We start from the raw sequence: 15,937 nt of genomic DNA, 5'->3' as shown, positions 1-15,937 counted from the left end.
CGCTCCATTACCGGTTCTCTAGAAAAACCAGTAATAAACGTACAACTAGAAATAAATAATCTAATAGTTATTGAACTTGATTGGATATCCTTGGACAATCGTTAGATTTGTTAACAGACTGAAGTTTTAGCTTAACAACTACCAAATGACAATTCTGAATATAGTGTCATCGCCCAAGAAAACTAGTCAACAAACATTTACCAACGTAAAATGCGACACACTAACAACTCCAAGTGTTAAATGCATTAAAACACATCGTGCATCTTTTGTATGTTGCACCAATCAAGTGAATTTCAAATTACTTATAACTTCCTTACAAGTTACAATTACACATTAGTACGAGTTTAACTTAAGAGAATTGGATTTGGAATAACAATACACATTGTAGAGCCCAATTACTTCGATATAAGTTATTGATAAATGCATGAATATTCTTTCTCACCTAACTAGTACGTACCACATTGTTTATCTTATGATGCATTTTCACGTGATTGACGTGAGAGAAAACCAGTAATTTACCTCTTTTGTGTTGGCCCAATGCAGAATCAAGCGATTCAAGCCCAGTCTCGATTCAAATATTTGGGTTTGTTATATATACCACTTGATTTAGTAATATTCGATTGAATTTTGGTTTGAGTTTTGTTGCATCGCTTTACGTGTTCAGAAAGGGCCTAATTAGCTAATTTACGTGTTCATTGTTGTGTTGAGCTTTTTGTCACTTTCAAAGTTCGATTAAAGTGTTTTAAAAAAAAACTTGTTTGAAGGAAAAAGACATGAGTTGAGATAAGCATAGGTTACTCCGGTCTCTTAACTGGAGTTCTTAGATTCGGTTAAGAAACGGTTATTAGCTTTTTTTTTTAATTCTAATTAAGAAAAGCTAAGAACTGTATCTTAAAACTGTATCTTAACTAAGAGATATAAGATGTCGTCTCTTAGCCGAAAAGTGTAAAAAAAAAAATGTCAAATAATGAGTTAAAAACTCCGGCTAAGAGACCGGGGTTAATTATGTTCTGAGCATCATTAGTGAAAGGCTCTTAAGAGTCTCTTATCAATAAACAAACAGAAAAAATAAGAAAAGAAAGAGAGAGGGGAGAGATCATCTATGAGGAAGAGACTTTGGTGGAAGTTAAAAAAACCCATGTGACAATCGGCAAAGAATGAGCAGTGTAAACTATTTTATAATTAAAATTATAATTAAAATTATAATTAATTAATTTTTTGAGAAACCTAAAGGGTGTCTCATCACTGCAAATGCTTTTAGAGCAACTCCAATGGCAATGGTGTTATCCACCATTGGAGTCCTTAGGTATATAATATTTTTTTTTTTTGCTTTTTGAATAGTTAAGGATTTGACTCTAAAATGTATGTCTAATGGTGTTATTTAATATGGAGTTCTTAGGAATTTAAAGTTATTAAATTTGTAAAACATTTAATTTTATTTATTCAATGATTAAAAGCAAACATACAGTAATTATACATCTTCATCATTACCAAACTTGTTCCAAATATTTTCGATTAAATTATTTTTCAATGCTTCGTGTGTATGCCTATCTCGAACCTGATTCCGTAGACCAAGCATATTACCGAAATGTGAAGGCATGTTGTTAATATGCTCTACATGTGAACTTCTGCTCGACTCGCCTTCTTCAAATTTCGATGTATCGTACAGAGTGTATCCACCTCGTTCATTTTCGACTATCATATTGTGTAGTATGATACATGCTCTCATAATCTTCCCTATTTTTTCCTTGTCCAATGATAGAGCTGGGTTTTTCACTATCGCAAATCGAGCTTGCAATACACCAAAAGCACGCTCCACATCTTTTCGGGTTGCTTCTTGAACTTTAGCAAATAACGCTGCTTTAGAACCTTGAGGGAGTGTGATAGATTGGATAAATGTTGACCATTTTGGATATATACCGTCTGTGAGGTAGTAAGCCAAATCATACTGGAGTCCGTTGACCATGTACGTTACCCTTGGAGCTCGACCTTGGTAAATGTCATCAAACACAGGTGACCGATCAAGGACGTTTATATCGTTTAAGGTACCTGGAGGACCAAAAAAAGCGTGCCATATCCAAAGATCTTGTGAAGCTATAGCCTCCAAGACAATTGTCGGCTTTCCTGATCCACGTGTGTACTGTCCTTTCCAAGCGGTTGGGCAATTCTTCCACTCCCAATGCATACAATCGATGCTTCCTATCATCCCCGGAAAGCCGCGTACCTCTCCAATATCGAGTAGTCGTTGAAGATCCTCTGGAGTGGGTCTTCGTAGATACTCATCTCCAAATAACTGTATTACGCCTTCTGTGAAATTGGTTAAACAAGAAAGTGATGTGCTTTCACCAAGTCGGAGATATTCGTCAACGGCATCAGCCGCAGAGCCGTAAGCAAGCATACGAATAGCTGCCGTACACTTTTGTAGTGTTGATAGACCTAACCTTCCAACTGCATCTCTTCTTTGTTGAAAGAATGGAACATTTGCTGAGAGGGTGTCGACAATACGCATGAATACTTCCTTGTTCATACGAAAATGGCGTCTGGATAAATGAGGCGGAAATGTCGGATCTTCACTGAAGTAGTCATTCCATAGACGGTTGTGGCCCGCTTCTCGGTTTCTTTCGACATATGCACGTTTCTTCTTTTTTGCAGTTCGATTCTCCACAATGCTGTTGTATGTTTCTTCAAAATATTCATCAAAAGCCTCATTGACAGCCGCATCGAGTCTTCGGTCGAGTTCATCTGCCATATTTGGCTATCCTTCCTTCAAACATTATAACAAACATAAGTTTTTATAAACTTTCTTTTGGTATTACTTTTGTGCACATGTCGACATATATATATTTCATAATCATAAGCTAAAGACGTGTCGAGATATATATATTTCATAATCATAAGTTAAAGACATATATATATTTCATAATCATAAGTTAAAGACGTTTTTATAAACTTTCTTTTGGTTTTTACATAATAAAATTTCGAATCATTTTAATTGCTCTAATGGTTCATCAAATTGTTTTAAAAACTGATAATTGAATAAACGAAACACTTGGTTTATAGAACAAACCAAAGTATCATTTCCACCTCAAAGTATCATTTCCACCCCAAAGTATTATAATGAATTGAGGTAGCCAACAACCGGCTACAGACAATTCACGTTGTCTAACTTTCTTGAACTTGATACGAATTATATCATTGTGATAGAATGATAATATAAAACTATTAGATTAAACTTTGTACACATTCATATTAGTGAGCATGACCAGCCGATACCACCATTAAAAAATGAGTCATATTCAAACACTTCAAATTTCTAATGCAAAGTCTTAGCTCAAAGTTCAATGACAGTCATCATACATTGTCCATAGCAATTAGGCGTTATGTATGGTCTGGCACTATATTAAGTAATACAAACATAACAAGGCCTCAGAGATCTTGGTGGTTAAAGAATCATCATATGAATTTCTTCATCAAAAGTAGCATATACCTTGCTCGTCGAGATGGTGGGAACTGCTGATGGAGATGAAAGTGGAAAGCTCGTCTAGATGAAGGTGGGAAGCTCGTCTAGATGAACCATATCAAGAGAACAGAACCATTTGTGCAAGGAAAATAAGAGCAAAGGAAATAGATTGCACTAAAACATCATTACATCCGTTTTTAAGACAGTACAAAGGAAGTAGAAGAGCAAAGGAAATAGCATAACATCCTAGTCTACAAACAGACTTATAAAGGCAACATACAAACAACCCGTGATGGGTTCACATGAAAATAGAAACAGAAAATACAAACTACCCGTGACTTGATACCAGCTTCTGTCTTCAACAAGCACATGGTCTTGTACTTCACCTGAAACAGAAGAAAATCACGTGTGTAAGCAACGTAAATAGACATGTTTTAGTTGTGAAATGACAACTACACTTATGTCTAATGCAAACAGTTGAAACTAGTATAATGCAAACATCTGAAACTAAGGTTAGAGCTAACAAACCCTACAACAATTCAGACATAAGTTTGTTTTTGAGAGCTGATTCCATCTCAGAGAGAGGCTCGAGCTTTGTAAGCAAACTCTCTAGCAAACTTTGCTGAAAGATTTTTTTTTTTAGCTCCAACAAATTTTCTAGCTTTGTCAACTCTTCCTCTTTTCCAGTTTTCTTCCTCTTGCTACCAGCCTTCGCAGCCTTAACCCCTATTGGCCGCTCTTCTGGCTCTGGCTCTGGCACTGCCCCTTCACCGTCGCCTTGGGAATCCGCTGGTTTGCGCTCGTCCTTCTCCAGATAGGTAGAGCACCATTTCACATCATGCCGAAGCTCCCTCCACGCATGTTCGAAGTTGAACTTCGATCCCTGGTCATTGGCAAAGATATCCAAGGCAGACTTCATCACATCGTTCTCATTTTGCCCGCTTCTCTGCTCCCTCAGTGCCATGTCGTAACAGCCAGCAAACTTGCAAACTCCCTCGTTGATCCTAGCCCATCTTTGCTTGCATGGCCCAAGTTCTCGTGGGCTTGTCCCAACTAGTTGAGGACTGGAGTTGTAGTACTCTACAATCCCGTTCCAGAAGGCACCTACTTTTTGTTCATTACTCACTATTGGATCTTTGCTGGTGTTGAGTCACGCACTGATGAGGATTAAATCCTCCTTCGGTGACCATTTTCTCCTCTCTTTGACAGTAGACACACCAGAACTTTGGCCGGTAAAGAGAAGAGGTTCGCAGGAGTCAAGATGAACTGGCCCTTGACTCATTACAAGGTTTACATAACCAACAGATTTGGCCATTTAGGAAGAAGTATGTGTTTCTCTAGTAGAAACACAGGCGATAAAATAAGGGATTCTATAATAACTCTATTGAATCCTAGTAGAAAACAGTCATATCAGAACAGCTCACGAGAATTTAATGGGTTTTTGGCTTAAAGGAAGCAGTGCAGTTACGCACAATTAAATGGTGGTTTGGTGTGCATTGATAATCCTAGTCTGTTTCCTAACTGCAAACTAAAAGTTATTTGCTCAGAAACTTTAAACGGTTACACAATCCTAGTTTGTTTTCAAGTATTCTCAACTACTAAGTGACACGGTTACACGATCCTAGTTTCTTTTCTAACTACAAACTAAATTCCATTTGAATTCTAACTGGTATTCAAACACTAATAGTTAGAAACCGGTAAGTTTCTTTTCTCGAGTTCAGCCACCCGCATAAGCAGCATCCTCACCTGGCCCTGAAAAGACAGCAGATTAACAAATGAATATCTTAGAAAGATGATTAATAAGAGAGTGAACCATTAGAGAGAACTCACCTTAAGTGCCTCGCACTCTCGCAGAAGCTTCTCCTGCTCGTGAAAACGTTCTTTGAGTCTCTCAACCTCTTGTTGCATTCCCATAACCCATGGTTGCCTGAAATGCATCCCGTCATTCTGCGAAAACAGAAAAGAATTTATCAAACAACAAATAAATATGGAAGGACGAGATTGATAAATATAAACAGAAGAATTCAAACCTCATAGTCTTTGCATATGAAGTATCTTCTCCCAGGGAGGTAGTCATATGTATCCTCTTCATCGACGACCTCCTTCGTGATAGATCCACAGGGGCACAGCTTAGGAATCCCCTGTTGCGCATTTGCAACGAAATGAAGCATGTTGTAGTATGCTTTGTGTGCTTTCATATCTCGCAATTCTTCCTCCATTTCAGAACCTACAAGAACAAAAACATATAAGCGGATCAAAATCCTTTAATCGTGATGAAACCAACAAAGAAGCGAGTAGAAAAGAAGAAAATGGTAAGACCAGACGAAAACCGTAATTCGATTTTAATCCCCAATGCGATTTTAAACCCAAAATCTATTTGATCCCCACAATCGAATCCATAAACAAAGAAGCGAGTAGAAAAGAAGAAAATAGTAAGAGCAGACGAAAACCCTAATTCGATTTTAATCCCCAATTCGATTTTAAACCCAGAATCTATTTGATCCCCACAATTGAATCCATAAACAAAGAAGCGAGTAGAAAAGAAGAAAATAGTAAGAGCAGACGAAAACCCTAATTCGATTTTAATCCCCAATTTGATTTTAAACCCAAAATCTATTTGATCCCCACAATCGAATCCATAAACACTGATGAATCAACATACATCAACTCCAAATGCAAAAATAAAGAACTAAAATGGTCCGATTTACTTTGAACAAAGCGGATCGCAGAATCGCTTTTTGTTTCGCCGGGAGAGGTGAAAAGGTTTTTTTTCCTCCTCGAGTCGCGAAAATGACCGAGTTTTTTTCCCCTCACAAAACACATTCCTTTCCCGATCCAATCAGATGTTGCCAGCGCATCAAGGATCAACCGCAAATAAATCCTTCATTAAGGATTCAACCTTAGCGTAACGTCAAGTTTTATTATTATTATATTCTTAATGCATAAGGATTAGCGCTAAGAATAAGCTAATATCCTCCGTTGCAGCTGGTCTTTCTTATTGAAATTATAAGGTACATTCTTTCAAAGTATGATGTACATTTTCCATGCACGAGTTGACTGTTAAGATAAATCAATCATTTTAATCATTTTCACATCAACATATTATTTCAGAACCTAAAGTATTACATTAAGAGTAATGTGGTACCCCGTCCACGTGATGCAAAGGTTCAACTGGATTATAATTCTCCTCTTTCCTTAAAGATGGTTAAAGTCAAGTAGTTTTCCGCGACAAAAAAGAAAGCTAATAAACTATAATAATTGGCTCATGTTTGCTGTGTTGTCGGATTCAATAATACATTGATATGCCTTTAGAAGTTGCATTTGCTTGCGACAATAACTGGCTCCAGTTTTGTTTCTGCTTTTCTTGTTTGAAATGTGATTTTCACCATCTTAAGTGATACTGATTAGAGTATAGAGATGCATTAGAAATTTACATTATTACACGTTTGGGGAGCCAGGCCTAAAAATTCTTACATGTAGGTTAAAATTTCTCAAATAAAAACTGTAACCTAAAAACAATGGTGAATTTTTTCCATGTCGATGCAACAAGTCGGCACATGAATGTAGTATATTGGTACAACCACACTGCACAAGTTAGTATATCTATTTATTTTGGCGTTGTATTTAGAAAAAACCATTAATCTATAAAGGTCGATATGTGTATGGAATATTTGCACTGTACGAGGATTTGATTTTTATTCGAGTTCATAAAATTTCCCGCACCTAACTTGTACATCACATCAGAAGATTTGTTTTCTAAAATGGATTCCCTGCTCCTATTTCTCAGACTATTATTAAAAAATTATAGTTAAGATTACACGAGTAGTCCATTTTGTTTAGACAGTTACAATAATGGTTTTTCTTGGTATTTGCTATTTGGTAATCGTAGTTTCAAATTTAAGATATTTTTGCTGATTACTTTACAGAGTAAATGGTAGAGACTTAAAAACAAAAATGGTAAAGAAAAAAAAAATTGGTTTTGCTGAAACATAGACTGAACAAGGCATTTTCAAAAAAAAAAAAACATAGACTGAACAACTAACCACACAAACGTGGTCGAGTTGCAACATATTTAGTTATAACTTATTAATAATAGATGCTGTTATGCCCTTTTTCAAAAAAATAAATAAATAATAATAGATGCTGTTCCGATCATGATTTCAAGTCTTATAATTAAAACTATTTACCACTTTTACGTTGACACTATTTTTTTTTTTTTTGAAAACATTATCTGTAATGACAACGGGCTAGAACATTCACGTTGACACTATATTCATGATTTCAAATTCACTTTCACGTAGACAGTAGTGTTACTTGAACTGCGTGTTTTTTTTTGTATCCGTTGCTTCTTTTTCTTACTGACTTGAGTCATTATTTGTTGCATGAACCTAAAATAAAGTAATAAAGACCCAAGTGGGTAACTGCCAAACCCTCTTTAATCTATCACATCATAGTATATAAAAAAATCTTGGATGTCAGTTTTATACATTCGTTAAACCAAAGTATCATATTTTATCATGTGTTTTCAAAAAATATATATGTATAAGTATGTGATTTGTGGAGAACTGAGAATTAATAAAGTGAGTGGCAAGTTAAACACACGCGCTTGTACGCGCCCCTCTTTGCGATCAAGAAGGCGAAACCCTAAGAAATCATCTCGAGTGAATTTCGGCGAATCTGGTTGGAATCGTCGCAGATAGGTCAGCAAGGAAGTCCTTTCCACTCCTCTCCTCCATCTTCTCTCCATAAGTTTCCATGGTGTCCGGAATCGAAGGTCCTCTACCATCGAAAAAACAAAGCATCTCATGCGCTCTCGCCGTCGAATCAACTTCTTTGGCTCTGTCGTCGGCTTTGACGTCGACCATGACCTCTGCCTCATCGTCGTCAACTTCGTTGGCTCTGACGGTCTCAAGCACTGAATCCCTTGAAGTCGTCAACACTCTGTCTACGACGTCTTCTTTTGTGCCAATGAATACAAGTCTTGGATCTCCGGTCGTCATCTTGTCTCCGTCTTTGTCACCTGTGCAGACATCATCCACGTTGACATTCACTTCTCCCATGACTTCGTCAACGGTTTCATCGGACTTGATAAACACGATCTCAGGTACCACAGCACAAGACGTAGAAACTACTCTGATTTTGGGTACTGATCAGAATTGTGACATTAATTCTATCTCGATGGAGCTGGATAGTTTGAAAGAGCCTGAAAGCTCTGTTGTCTTGGAAAGCGATATCGCTCGGGTCTCTTCTCATCAAGACGACTGTAATGTTCCTCACAATCGATCCTTGTCCTCGGAAAATGGAATGCAAGCACCACCTAAATTTGTACCCACCTTGGGAGCTTGGGCAAAGCCACTACTCTTTAAACCCCCTGCCACCCCTCCTCAACCTAGTACCCCTCGGGATTATGACCCTGCAATTGTTGGGAATCAGTTAGCTTCTCTATGGCCGTCCTTGAATGATGAGATCTTAAACAAAAAAACAAAGAGCAGCCACCAAACCCGTACTCTCCAGCTTCCTATTGAAAAGCTTCCACCTCCGGAGTTAAAAGCTGATGGTAAAGTTCGATTCCCGTGGGCTGCGAGATTGAGCCCTCAGTCGAGGAATCTATATCGTGCAGCCACTCCGACATACAGACTTGATGGTACGCCACAGATCTCTATTCCTTCGAAGGTGCTAAAGCTTGGTCCTGAGAATAAGGATGAGTATATTATAGTCAAGTTCCATAGGTGCACTCTACCACCTGGTGGTCTGGTCCATGCAGTGGCTAATCGAATTTGGGGAACAAGCTGTAAAATAAGCTGCAAGAAGATTGGTGAGTCGACCTACATGTTTCATATTCCCCATGAGCCTACCCGCCATTGGGTAATTCAGCGAGGGATTTGGCATATCGATGATTGCTTGCTTTTTGTCTTGCCATGGACTCCAGAAGACTCTTTCAAAATGACGAAAATCTCCACACTTCCACTCTGGGTCAACCTAAAGAACATTCCAGATTGTTGCTACTCTCGTTTGGGGATAAGTCATGTGGCATCGGGCCTTGGTGAACCCATCCTTACCCACAAACCTCGACTCGATCCTACTACAATGGGTGAAGCAAAGGTTTTAGTTGAGATGGAGCTTGATAGAGATTTCCCGAAAATTATTGCACTTGATAATAAACAAGGTAGTATATTCTTGTTGAGGTTGAATACACGTGGATACCATCAAAGTGTGAAAGGTGTGGAAATCTTGGCCACAAAGAGAAGCGGTGCCTTTTGACTTCTAAGCCGAAAAAGCAGCAGCAAGAAACAAAAGATGATCGCTTTGACATTCCTGTGGTGGATATTGATGTTGTTCTCAAACAAAGGGATTCAATGACCGCAAATTCATCACCAAATGACAACCCAACGACTCCAAAGGTTGTAAAGGATAAAGATATTGTTGAGCCCAGTCAGCAACCACTACTAGTAGTTGATCATGGCGCTTCTGCGAATCACTCTTATCATTCAGACTTTGACCAAGAAACAAGCAACACATTATCTGGAACTCGATCACCTTCTTCTCATTTACAACATGAGAAGCCTGCTACTATGCTAATGGCAGTTACCATTCCCTCCACATTAGTAGATTCAGAATCTACTCCTATTGACACACATATTATGGAGTCTTTTCCATCAGACATTACCAACAACGCGGCCCTAGGATCATCCGGTGTTGGTGCCTTCACCACATCACCTGTTCAATGTGCATTTGAGAGTCCTTCTCATTTTACAGTGCTCGGAGATGATGTTGATGAAGTTGAAATTGAGTCTTCTTCACAGTTCAGCTTAACAAGAGGTGGCAGGGAATCAAAGGCTCTTATCAAATACCATAATATGGAATGGAAGACGGTCCGAGGGAGAGGTAAGCGAGGTCGCCGTGGCCGAGGTTCCTTTCACTAGGTTATGTTTTCATACCATTACTGGTCTATCTTCTTTACCTACTCCTTTGTTGTATTGGTTTGGGGTAAAATTGCTTATGAGGCTTGTGTCTCGTGAAAATTTTTTCAAACTATAAGACCTTCGGTCTTCGCTTGTAATCGTCTATATTTTTACATGAAAGCCCTTTTTCAAAAAAAAAAGTATGTGATTTGTGTCAGCATCAATTAAAAATATGGATGAGATATCACTGTCTCCTGCCTCCTCTCGATATTTGTTTCTTACTCGTCTTTCGTACGAAAACTAATTAACCACAGATAGTGGAAACTGAAACAAAAGTTGTCTATGCGTTTATAATTCGCGAACGAACGAGGTCACTATATTGATCGAGCGTTGGAAAGGAACTAGATAGAGCTGGACAAATAAACTGAACCCGAAAATCTGAACCGAATCCGATCCGATAAAAATGAATCAGAACCGATCCGAACCCGGTATAAATACCGAATGGATCTTGTTTTATGGTATTTCGGGTTATGGGTATTATCCAAACCGAACCCGAACCTAAATGGATATCCGATAGAACCCGAAACATTCAAAATTCCCAAAAATAACTTGTACCAAACATGATCTCAATTCCTAATATGTATTCAAAATATATTGAACATCTAAAATAATTATCTATTATATGAAGATTGATGGTTGAAAGTGGCGGTTGAAGGTTGAAATATTTAGATTTTGGTTTTGTTTTCATTGAATAATGTTTTTTATTTCATGGGAACTTGGTTTTCGTTTTATGATTTCATTTATTTGGTTTTCTTTCGATCAATAACTATGTTTACCTTTCATTTGATTTTGAATTATCACATTTGATGTTCCTTTCTTTTTTTTTGAACCGATTTTATTTATGTTTTGGTTACAAAATAGGTACAAATCAAGTATTTTAAAACCGAAGAACCGATTTTACTTATTTTTTGGTTACGAAGTAGATATAAATCAGATACATTTAAACCTAAGAACCGATTGGGACCCGAACCCGAAAGTACATCGGGTTGAACCGATTCTTTGAAGATTTACTAATCCCGACCCAAACCCGATAGAACCCGAACCGGTCCCGAACCGAATTTTCATATAACCCGAATGTGGCTGATTTTGATAACCCGAAAAACCGAAATCCGATTGGACTAAACCGAAACCCGATTGGGACCCCGAATGCCCATGCCTAGAACTAGAAGTTACTTCTTTATTAATCTCAGAAATATTTACGGTCGACATAGATACCATGATTTTTTATAAGAGCATTACACAAGGAGCTCCATTTGCAGTTTACTTTTATGCTTTAAGAGATATTTATGGTCCGAGTGGAATAAGCGGTGCGGAATTTAAGTATGTTATACTGCAAATTTGGTTTCTGCATTATGCGGTAAACTGTAATTTTGATATCATAAGCAATGTGGAATAATATATGATTGGTGAAAAAATATCTTGCGGCTTTGCTAAATAAATTAAATGTAAATTTTATTGACATATTTTTAGAATTTTTATTTTTTTTATTTTTAATTCAAACTTAAAAATGAGTTTTGTATAAACCTGATCATCGATTTTGGGAAGTTCGACCGAATTATTTCACCATTTTTCCAGTTTGACTCAAAAGATGGGTTTTAACACAATACGTAATCAAATACAGCAATGAGTCACAATTTAATAGGCCGTTCCAATCCAGTTTTCAAAACAATAGTTAAAAGAAATTGCTTGAATTTATTTGGTAAAAATGAAGAACATAGATGAAAGACCGTAGATGAAAAGGAAGAGAGATGAAAGAGAAGAAGGACGAAAACTACACAACTACACGTAATTGAATTGTGTAGTTTTAGATTGGTTAAATTAAAGAGTATATTTTTTTGGCTGAAATGTTAACTTTATAACAACAAAAAAGTAGTGCAATCTCATGATCCTAAACTAGGGGATCAAAAGAAATAAGAACAATGAAATGAGTTCCGAACACCAGAATGCTCTACTTTTAGTTGGAAAAAAATGTAAAGGAAACAAAATCAGTAACAACGGGAGAGTTCTGATCTGCGAGGTCCTTATTCTGTTGTTATGGTAGCACTGGAGTTAAGGCAACGCTGTCTTGATGTTCCATCTGCTCAGTCCTTCATTAGGAACCTCATCTCCACTCCCATACTGCAGTGCCATAAGCCTGTTTTGCATTTCACAATGAACAGTCCTAGCAATGTATTGCACATAGTGTGGAGGATGAAGATGTCGACGCCCGTTTCTCTCACGCCAAATCTAATAAATTGAGGATTGGAAAGCCATTTTCACAAGCTGTGCGTCCAACTTAGAGAGTCTGTTGCTCCTGAAACTTGCAACTGTCTTGGACCAGTCAGGATTTATGCGTCCTGACAGAAACTGATTCATCAACATTGTCCAACTGTATACGTGAAAAGACAATCAAAGAAGAGATGATCGCGTGTCTCATACGGCTCTCCACACAACAGACATATCTGCGTTTGGCCACATTGTCTCATTCTATTAAAGAGTATAATTGATATTCCAACTCTAAAATATGCTCCACTAGCTGCTGAATGTATTTTATACTGTAATTTTAAAGTGTAAATGTGACTGGATGTAATTTTTTCTTTTTTATTTAACAATAAAACCTATGATACTGAGATATTTTTTTCGTGTATCTTTTCCACTATGTGTACTAATATTCTAATGAATAAAAGTAAAATTCAAACCTACAATAACCATGGAAGCCAAAAAGATAACTATAATAACACACAAAAACATACGTGAATGAATAGTGATATCATAGTTTTCTTAGACCGCAGTTTTTATAAATATTTTTTGGTATAATTAATTAAGAAAACTTACTAAAACTTTTACAAGATGCAGTGGCAATAGAAATGCTGTATTTTCAACAATACACTTGAGTGTTACTCTTCTTCAGCCTCTTTTACTTACAAAATATGTAAGGAATTACTAATGATGTTTAGTCATTTATTTTGACCCAAATTAATATTAATGAAGAACAAATATTTTTTTTGGGCTATGAACAAAGAATTCAAACAATCATTCTAACTTTTGTGTGTTTACGTGTGGACTGAGTAAAGGACAAATAATTGGAAATTTGGGCAGTTAAATGAAACTTATAGTGAGACATTCGTACCGACCGAAGATGCTCTGGAATCTATCTACACCTTTTTGTCAACAATGTCTTTACACTTTTATGTGTCTGTGTCAGTGTGTGTGTGGGGTAAATCTGCATTCACGGTTGTCGAGAACAAATAATGCATTAACAATTTAACCGTAGCATTTATGGGCATAACATTGTAGTGGATACTACACTTTACTACAACATTTTCAAATTATTATGAGCATTCAGTTAATACTTTTGTAGTTCTATCTAGGTCTATGCATTTTACCGGGATCCGATGCATCCTTTACACTTCCCCTTATAATGTTAATGACTTATTCTAATATGTATGGCTTGAATATTTCGTGTACTGCAGGTTTTCAAATTGTTTTTTGTCAAGGTTATTGCAAATTTAAAATGGCCGTGGTTTTATGTTCGGATAATATGCATGTTCATGGGTAAAAATAGACCCGAAACCCGGAAATATGTGGAACTGACCTGAAATACCAGGAAACAACCTGAAATATGTTATATTTACCAAAAAATGGATACGAAATACCTGGAACCGACCCAACATCATAAAGATCTGAAAAATTCGGGTATTAACGGATCCGAGAAAAGTGAACTCGAACTGACCTGGACCCGACCCAAATTATAAGTACCTAATTGGGTCCAAATTTCTAGAATCCGAAAGACCCGAACCTGATAAGATCCAGCCTAAACCCGTCCCAAGGACCCGGATGTCCATGCTTAGTTCTATCCTAAAAGTTTGTACAGAGGCTCTTGGGCTATTTAATCTTTAAATACTTTCGTGAAGTTCTAAGCATATGATCTCACATCCACAAATAAAGAAACTTTAACCCATCAAAGAAGCCGTTTGGAAAGAAACGTTTCGCTCACATGAAAATAAGATTGTGTTTCTTAAGTTTGTACACGAATAGTGAAACTGATTTTTGCTCGCATAGTTTATCTTTTATATCAGCGACGACACGATAGAGATGGTAAATGATTACAATTCAGCAGTAAAATCATGTTCATGTTCCACTAGTTATGAACTTATGATCAGCATTAAACGTTACAATTTAGCAACGGAGTTACAGATGTTAATAGCATGCAGATGTATTTAATTTTTATTTTGGTACGTCCAGAAGATACGGGTAGCTTGCAGATGTATCATCTAATCAATACTATCTCTACACTCACATTCATTTCATTTTTCTTTGGAGTCTTAAGGAACATGCAAAAGTTTCTAAACTTAATAATGCATGGTCTTTTATAGAACATGCAAAAAGGAATGTACATTGTTTTGACACCACTATAGGTTATAACTTTATGTGGCCATTTCCTTTTTGGCCCGATAGAAAAATAACACAATAAATACTTTGAAGCTTTGACTACCCAAGAAAAATCACTACAAGAAAAAAAGCTTTTTTTAGCAGACGAAAAACGCTATCTAACGATACGATAGCGGTTTATGAATCGCTGTATCATCGCCCGTCATAGTAGGTCATACACATTTGATAGCGTATTTCACGTTGCTACCTTATTGTCATATATTTTAGCGTTTTTATATGCAATTAAACATTCTTTAATAGCATATCTTTAGAAAGAGAATACGAAAGATCTTCAAAACTGTGAAAGAAAAGGAACAGATCTGGACCGTCAGATTTAATCTCATCCAACGGATTAAAAAGTGATCCATGTACTTAAAGTTTTGGCTAATAAGACCTCTTCACTGTTGTTGCACAAAACAAAATAAGAACTTTTCTTTGTTTTTTTTTACGAGAACTCTTGTTATTTTGGGTATTAACTTATTATACATGTATTTTTATATTTTACATTTTAAAACATATGAATTATATTTAAATGATTATGTTTCAACTTTCTAAATCTTAATTATGCTTATATGCTTGTACTTATGATTGAATTTATTTAACTAAACTTTTTAAATTATATCTTAGTGTTTATGTCTATAAGTTTAAAATTTGGAGTATGAAGTTTATGATTTAGATTTAAGATTTTGGGTTAAAGTTTGAAAATAGTATATTTAAAGATTACACTTAATATATGTGGTTAAATATTAAATTTAGATTTGAAGTTTAAATATTAGTAGTTGTATGGTTTATGTTTGAAGTTATGGTTTAGGGTATAGAGTTTGATTGGAGATTTAAGGTTTGTATTTTGAAAGTTATATAAGATTTAAAAAAAAATGAAATTTCGAATTTATGTTTAAGATTTGAAGTTATAGTATGAGAATATTAGAATTTTAAGTTGTGTTTAGAGTTTAGAGATAAAAAAACTTGTTTAGGGTTTGGGGATTCAAAAAGCTAAATATAGCATTTCATTATGTTTTGCTATTAAACATAAGCTATCATAGCGTTTCCGAATATACCACTCTATCATAACGTTTCCAAATATACAAACGCTATCTAAAATTAA

General features: G+C 36.2%; 2 protein-coding genes across 3 annotated transcripts; both read right to left on the bottom strand.

Moving 5' to 3' along the window:
• Window positions 1-870: 870 nt before the first annotated feature.
• Window positions 871-7,803, bottom strand: LOC106408122 (putative nuclease HARBI1). 2 transcript variants are annotated; one of them, XM_048762836.1, is made up of 3 exons: window positions 5,491-7,803; window positions 5,291-5,407; window positions 871-5,212 (listed from the first exon to the last, which is right to left on the bottom strand). In XM_048762836.1, exon 3 carries the CDS (start codon window positions 2,747-2,749, stop codon window positions 1,472-1,474), a length of 1,278 nt encoding a protein of 425 aa, XP_048618793.1. In that variant the 5' UTR covers window positions 2,750-5,212; window positions 5,291-5,407; window positions 5,491-7,803; the 3' UTR covers window positions 871-1,471. Both variants share the same exon structure in this region, with proteins under 2 accessions (XP_048618793.1, XP_048618794.1).
• LOC106408123 (glutathione S-transferase T3-like) lies at window positions 3,332-4,775 on the bottom strand. Its single transcript, XM_048764230.1, has 5 exons — window positions 4,619-4,775; window positions 4,170-4,564; window positions 3,793-3,846; window positions 3,488-3,564; window positions 3,332-3,395 (listed from the first exon to the last, which is right to left on the bottom strand). The coding sequence occupies exons 1-5, from the start codon at window positions 4,773-4,775 to the stop codon at window positions 3,332-3,334; spliced, it is 747 nt and encodes a 248-aa protein (XP_048620187.1).
• Window positions 7,804-15,937: the final 8,134 nt, after the last annotated feature.

This window comes from Brassica napus, chromosome C7, assembly GCF_020379485.1.
Source record: "Brassica napus cultivar Da-Ae chromosome C7, Da-Ae, whole genome shotgun sequence".
NCBI classification, from domain to species: domain Eukaryota; kingdom Viridiplantae; phylum Streptophyta; class Magnoliopsida; order Brassicales; family Brassicaceae; genus Brassica; species Brassica napus.
The sequence above is the reverse complement of the archived record's forward strand: the minus strand, read 5'-3'. Positions and strand labels throughout refer to the sequence as shown.

What these genes read in the sequence shown, in the direction of transcription:
- LOC106408122 (XM_048762836.1), bottom strand. Translation starts at nt 2,749, where the DNA reads ATGGCAGATGAACTCGACCGAAGACTCGATGCGGCTGTCAATGAGGCT.
- LOC106408123 (XM_048764230.1), bottom strand. Translation starts at nt 4,775, where the DNA reads ATGGCCAAATCTGTTGGTTATGTAAACCTTGTAATGAGTCAAGGGCCA. An exon ending in TAGGGGTTAAGGCTGCGAAG is followed by an intron (nt 3,847 to 4,169) that starts GCTGGTAGCAAG and finishes CTTCTGTTTCAG; the next exon opens with GTGAAGTACAAGACCATGTG. An exon ending in CCACCATCTCGACGAGCAAG is followed by an intron (nt 3,396 to 3,487) that starts GTATATGCTACT and finishes TACTTAATATAG; the next exon opens with TGCCAGACCATACATAACGC.